Source organism: Cornus florida, unplaced genomic scaffold (assembly GCF_030987335.1).
Source record: "Cornus florida cultivar Cherokee Brave unplaced genomic scaffold, ASM3098733v1 CherokeeBrave_3.0.0_Hap2_Chr05, whole genome shotgun sequence".
Lineage (NCBI taxonomy): Eukaryota > Viridiplantae > Streptophyta > Magnoliopsida > Cornales > Cornaceae > Cornus > Cornus florida.
This window is the reverse complement of record NW_026775575.1, coordinates 62,737,773-62,745,051: the sequence shown is the minus strand read 5'-3', so window position 1 is coordinate 62,745,051 and position 7,279 is coordinate 62,737,773. Positions and strand designations below refer to the sequence as shown.

The 7,279-nt window shown below is 36.1% G+C and overlaps 1 protein-coding gene across 1 annotated transcript; it reads right to left on the bottom strand.

Annotated features, from left to right (window-relative positions):
* Nucleotides 1-2,655: 2,655 nt before the first annotated feature.
* On the bottom strand, nt 2,656-7,009 carry LOC132309354 (uncharacterized). Its single transcript, XM_059807670.1, has 9 exons — nt 6,424-7,009; nt 6,116-6,366; nt 5,478-5,754; nt 5,229-5,369; nt 4,852-5,183; nt 4,609-4,679; nt 3,739-4,471; nt 3,568-3,624; nt 2,656-2,748 (listed from the first exon to the last, which is right to left on the bottom strand). The coding sequence occupies exons 1-9, from the start codon at nt 7,007-7,009 to the stop codon at nt 2,656-2,658; spliced, it is 2,541 nt and encodes an 846-aa protein (XP_059663653.1).
* Nucleotides 7,010-7,279: the final 270 nt, after the last annotated feature.

The window sequence follows — 7,279 nt, the reverse complement described above, 5'->3', positions numbered from 1 at the left end:
TCGGGTGTGGGAATTCCATTATTTTTCTTCCATAGGATCTTATTAATTATGTATGAAGTGTGACCAAGGGCCAAACGGTAATTTGACTCCATTTCAAATTTCGATTCTAAGATCATTTTTCTCATTTTTGGCCGCCGGGGCGTTGAATTTTGAGTCGGGCCTTTTCGGGAGCCGTGGACCATTCCCGCGTGCTTAGAATCATTTATTACACTTGTGTGCACATTCGTTTGAACCTAGATATGCATTTAGGGTCAAATGCATACTTGGTGCAAAGCTGCATTTTTTGAGTTTTTAACCCTTTTTTGATCTAGGGGAATTTTGGGCATTTCACTTTGTGTTTTTTTCATTTTCTCTCACGCTGTCGAATAGAAAATTCGATTTCGGAAGGGGTTTCTTTTTCCTATTTTTCTAGAAAAGTCCATATACTAGCTCATTTTTGCTCTCAGTTGTTGATAGATTCATAAATTCCATAAGGCATCAGTTTTTTTTTTTTTTTTTTTTTTTTTTTGTTTTTGCCCTTTTCTAGTCTAGGGGAATTTTGGCCATGTCATAGTGTGTTTCTTTTATTTATTTTCTTTCTCATAACTGAGTAGAAAATTTGATTTTAGGAGGGGTTTCTTCTTCATGTTGTTCCAGAAAAATTTGTTTGATAGCCCATTTTTTATCTCAGATGTGGACAGTTACTGTAGCATCTTTTTGGGCCCTCTTGACCTCTTCTGATCTAGGGGCATTTTGGGGATTTTTCAGTGTGTTTTTTTCGTTTCCTTCTACCTAGTCAGGTAGAAAACTCGATTTTAGAGGGGGGTGTCTTATTCGTGTTTTTCCCAACAAATTCGTTTCGGACCTCGTTTTGGCTCTCAGTTCTTGCTGGATCTTTTTTTTTTTTTCCCTAGCATGTCATGGTGCTTGTCAGGATGCTCGTGGTGCCCCATCTCGACGTCGTGACGTCGATTTTTGTTTTTGCTTGTTCTCCTTTGTTCGGATTCCAAATCGAGTGAACTTTTTTTGAACTTGACTAATTTTTCGCTGTCTTTCCAACGGTGTGCTCGGTTGCACCCGGATCTTCCTGGATAATTACTAGTTTACCATTTTAGCCTTAAGTGCTCGTTTTTCTTCGTCATGCCGTTTCTCCTTCGTTCGGACTCCGAATCATGCGATTCTTGAGTCCATCTTGATTAGATTTTTATTGTCTTTCCAGCGGTGTGCTCGATGGCACCTGAATTCATATTTTAAAAAATGACTATTTTGCCCTTTGGACTATTTTTGTCCCGTTTTTTGATTACTTTCCGCTTTCGCTACTTTCTTTTGAGTCCTGTGACTTCATGAGATGTTATGGATGTGTCTCGAGAATGATGTACATTCTAGGGACTTCATTTCCATATAAAATGACTATTTTACCCCTGGGGGCTTAATTATTTTTTTTCTGATCTTTTGCTTCCACTTCAATTCTCATTGAGTTCCATAACCTCATTGAAGGTCATCAAAGTGTCTTAGAGGTGTGTTATGCCTTGGGAGACCGTTATCTTGTTTCTTGCTTCCGCATCTGGATCCGCTATCGGGTCAACCTTCGGTTCATCACAGGACGCACTTGCTTAAAAAACCAGGGTCGTCACAGGGATCATCCTAAGCTACTCATGCAATTGAAATAAACTACGACATACAAGTATACATGCTCAAGTACACTAAATCGTATTAAAACATGATACACGACATACAAGCATACATATTCAAGTACCTTAAATCATGTTAAATAAGATAAGCAATATCTAACATACATACACAAGTATTCGATATATGTAGAGTACTTATAAATCAAGTATACAACCAAAAATATACTAAACTAAAAGAAATACACATAAGACAAGTATACACGGCATACATATACTAAATGAAATTTAAACTCACGAAGCAAGTATACAAGTTCAAGTATACTAAATAGGATTCAAATACCCAAAACAAGCATCAATTCTCAAGGTACAAGTAATCCATGATTAACAACTTGAAATTAAATGCGAAAACAAATAGTGGAAAGACTAGGACATGAGGTCGCTAGACCAAGCAAATATTTTCAGGTAATTACGACCCACAAAGCACCACCTAGTGCACACTTATGACTTATAGGACTCTTGCCCCCGTATTAGAGCCAAACCCTAGCCATCACATAAATTATGTTCTCACAAGCTTTCTAAAATCAATAAGTTCAAAACTTATACAATTTTTTTTTTTTTTCCCTGAATGGGGTGTATTTTTTTTTTTTTTTTTTTATAAATAAAAATCAAAATAGTACAATTACAAAAGGAGATAAACTCCAGAACATAAATTTGAATGGAAAAACTCTACCTCCAGCCAAAAAACTCAACAAACTTAAACATAAGTTTATTGACGAGCACAAATAGATTCTAATCATCTTAATAGCTTATAGCTTCACTCTAATCTTTAAAAAGCCTTCTTCATTAAAGAAATCTATTATCAAAACTCTGAACTTGCAACACAACCAAGCTTCAAACCAAGAAGAAATTTTCATTTTCAATTGCAAATAAGTAACAAATCTTTTGTTATAAAATTGAGATACCCAAGCACATCCCAAATTATAGTCCTAACAGCATAAGCAAAAGAATCTTTTGTTATATTGTGTATAGCTAAATTTCTACTTGACTAGATTTTCCAAATTGTAACAGCAAAAAAAGCACCCAGCACCTTTGATTTTATGCTTTTAACATTTGTATTCACAATGAACCAATCTATCAACTGCAAAAAAGTAGAAAATCTAAGCATTTCCAACTACAGAATTGAGTTTATCTCATGCCAAATTGCAACAGCATATGCACATTCACAAAATAGATGGTCATTGGAATCAATATTTGCCAAACAATTATGACAGATGGATGGAAGTATCAAACCACGTTTCTGCAGATTAACAAAGCTGGGGTTTTGTTATGTAAAATTATAGTAACTCCCACAGCAATTCGAGGTCTACAGTAGCCCCAAAATAACTTACTCGTCATTTGTTGTTTTCTAACCTTGCAGATACTTCAAGCTGCCTTCAGAGAAAATTGTCCATGCTTCCAAACAATTGTATCAGAACCTATCTTCAGTTCCAAATTTTGAATAACAAGACAGACTTCATTAGGCAAATCAATTTGAAAGAACCAAGTACCATTTTGAATAATTTCAGAAGCCATGGTATTTCTGTCAATGTGTCTAAATTGTGTAGCCCCAAAATTTTGAACCAAAGACAATGCATTGCACCATGGATTAGTTAATAATTTGAATTTCATACCATCCCCAACCTTATATTCTGTATTTTCCAAAATTAGCTGTCTAGACTCCAATAAATGCTTCCAGATAGAAGATGCACTTAACTTTGGTATCACAGTCCAAAAACAAGCATTTTTAAGATAAACAGCTTGCAACCATTGGATCCACAATTTTTCTTTAGTTTGAACAAAATCCCAACACAATGTCATTTTAGCAATAACATCTATATCATGGATTCTCCACCTTCAGACACAGGATGTGTCACTTGACTCCACTTTACTCGAGACATTCTCTTCAAATCTTTCTTACCACTCCAATGAACCACTTAAACCTCTTTTCCAACTGATTCATAGCTGCCCAAGGTATCTTAAACCCAAACAACCATTGATACATATAAGAATATAAAACTAATTTAATTAACTCAAGCCTCCCTACAAGTGATAAATTAATAGAATTCCAATGAGCCAACTTTGAGTTCACTTTATCCAGCAGCACTCTATAATCATCAACTCTTAGTTTTTTGTTTGATAAAGGCAAACCCAGATAAGTAAAAGGAAAATTTTCAGTTTGAAAATTATGAATTCTCGACAACCTTCTTCTACCTCTAACAGCTTTAGAAAATATAATGGAGCTCTTTTCTTTATTAACTTGAAGACCAAAAGCATCCTGAAATTGTTTGAAGACAACATCCACACTTTTTGCAGTTGAAACATCAGCCTTAACCACCACAAGTAGATCATCATCATAAAAAACATGAGAAATACACATACCAGAAGTAGACACTGCTCTACACAAATGAATTCGACCTGACTGAATCCCATTCATCATTAAGGTACTAAAATACTCTGTAACAAATGAAAATAAGAATAGAGATAAGGGACAACTTTGTCTGATCCCTCTAGTGACCCCAAAATACCCAGCAGGAACACCATTGCACAAAATAGAGAACTTAGCTATAGTAATGCACTGCGAAATCCAACCAATCCACCTATCACTGAAGCTATGAACCTTCATTCTCCATAGAATATATTTCCAATCCACTGAATCGTAAGCTTTTTTCAAATCCACCTTCAATTCAATAAAGGGAACACCATGTTTCTTGCCAAAATCCTTAACCAAATCAGATACTAGAAGAATGTTGTCATGCAGCCTTCTATTCTTAATAAAAGCTGATTGCTCAGGACCAATCAAAACAAGTAGCACAATACTTAATCTGTTGCAAAGGGCAATGGGCCTGTATTTAGCAATCTTATCCCCATGGTTAGCCTTTGGAATAAGAGTAAGAAAAGTAGAATTAATTCCTTGAGGGAATTTACAATGCTCAAAAAATTGAAGAATAGCTTGACTTACATCTTGTCCAACAATCCCCTAATATTTCTGAAAAAACCTGGCAGGGAAACTATCAGGACCAGGTGCTTTGTCTGGATGAAAATTCATAACCACACCTTTAATATCTTCAATAGTGATAAGACAATCTAAGGAAATGCACTCTGCCGCCATTAAATTTTTTCTAGGTGGACAAACCTCTTGAATCCCCTCTCCTTGTTTGGAATATAACTAAGAATAAAATTGAATCAACCATTCTCTAATTACCTTGGGGTCTTCAAACTGTTCTCCAGTTAAATTTTGTAACTTGGTAATAACATTGAAGCCTCTCCTTTGCTTGACCAAATTATGAAAAATTTTTGTACATTTATCCCCCTCTTTCAGCCATTTACTTCTAGATTTTTTAGCCCAGAAAATTTCTTCAATATCCAAAACATGTTGCAGTTTTCCAGTAGCTTCCCTTTCTCTAGAAATACAATCTTCATTCATTATACCTTGTAGCATTTCCAATTGAATTTTCTGTAGATCCTCCCTAGCAACTTGGAGTTGCTCAGAAATTAAACCTCTTGTCTTATTCCATTCTTTAGCAGCATCTTTCACTGCCCTTAATTTCTTCTACAGAATATGTAAAGGATTTCCAGAACCTGAAAGCTCCCAAGCTTTGGCAACCACATTATCAACTTCCCCTTGAACACAGCAAATCTTAAGGAATTTGAATGGTTTAGGACCTTCAGAACAATCAAAATGCCATTGAGTAGCTAGACCATAGTGATCAGACAATGAAGCTGCAGTAAAATACACTTTAACATCATTAAATGGTTGAAGCCACCTATCATTTATCAAAACCCTATCCAACTTGGCATTAATCCTTTTATGAAGATGTTACTTATTACACCAGGACCAATCGCCATTGTTGATAGGAATATCATCCATCTTGATATCATAAATAACACTATTAAATTCATCAAGTCTACTTTGAGGAATTCTCAGTCTACCTTTTTTCTCATGATTATATCTAACCATGTTCCAATCCCCCAAAGCAATCCAAGGCCCTTGAACTTTAGTAGCTTGTACTTTCAGGGATTGCCATAGGTCCCTTCTAGCAGTAGCTCTATTTGCAGCGTATATAGCAGTAACATAAAAACCAACACCAGACCCTATATAATGCATCTGTAACAACATAGATTAGGCATCTTCTTAAATCAAAACAACCGTAAACATAGCCTTTTTCCAGCCAAACCATAATTTTCCCAAATTATTAGAGTTGTAATTAGCCAACCAAGGCCAATGAAGCCCAAGTTTTTTCTGTATTCGAAAAGATTTTCCCTCCTTAACTCTGGTTTCCACAAGGAAAGTTAAACCAAATTGATTTTCAATGAGCCATTGCTTAACTTCTTTTTGCATGGAAGGTCTATTAAGATCTCTCACATTCCAAGCTCCTAACATTACTGAGAAGGGGTTGGTAGTGCACCACTACCAGTTAGTTTACCTCTAGTCACTCTATCCGAAGATGGGATAATTGGTTTCTTACGTTGTCAAGATTTCCCTCCACCTTGGTCATCTGTTGGAGCATTATTAGAAGACATATTTCTATCCTGCTGGCCCTCTTCAACACAACCAATAGAACATCAATGGCAATGTTCGTCTTAGGGCCAACACTCTCAACTGACTTAGCATTAGTAACTTTCCCTGAATCAGTAGCATCACTTGGATTACCACATTTTACCCCTGCTGCACTTGTAACCGAATCAGTCTTGCCAGCCCCTATAACAACTTCTTCTTCTATCACAAATTGTTATGAGTGTATTGGGGTAGAGATTCCCTCAACTTCCGATGTACTCTCAGCCTTATGTTCTAACTGCAAAACCCCCATCAAAACTTCTTGTATAAGAATTGTATTTGCCTCCAAAGCCCTATTCTTAGACTGTAAACCCTCCATTACATCTTCGTCTTGGTTTGTATTCTGCAATAATTGAAATGTATTTGACGTTGTGATTGTTTCCTCTGCAACTTTATGAATCAAAGGATTCTTTTGAGACTTTTCTACGAGCACATCATCTTCATCTCGACTGACCATTTTACCTTGATGCTTTACCATCCATTTTCCAACCATTTTCTTAGGCTTCACTTGTACCACCTTTTGTGGACACTTTTCTTGAACATGATCCACTCGTTGACATAGAGTACAGACCTGAGGTTTCCATTCATATTCAAATTCACGCTCACAGTCAACCCCATGAATGTCCACTACTATTGAGTCCGGCAATGCTTCCTTCACATCTACCTCAACCATAACACATAAATACCTTCCTTTGTCTATATTTGATTCAGATCCAACCATATAGATCGGTTTGGCAACGGAGGAGTAAATCATAGACACCACTTGAGCCTTCCTGTAGTGAACGGGGATATCATAAATCCTCATCCACACTGGGATTGATTCCAAGACCTCTTTTACTAGGTTAACATTCTTGCACTATCTTTTAAGGATTATAGGTCTTCCCTCAAATATATGAATACGGGATAACACCTTCATAACAACAGCATCATCATGAAATCGAATCAGAAAGAAACCATCATTTAAGTAAACCAATTTAAAATTCTTGGACCATCTCTTCTCAACAAAAGTTTTGAAGTACTAATAAAACGGCTTCTTTCCCATCACATAACAAACTACAGAAGATGACCAGTAATA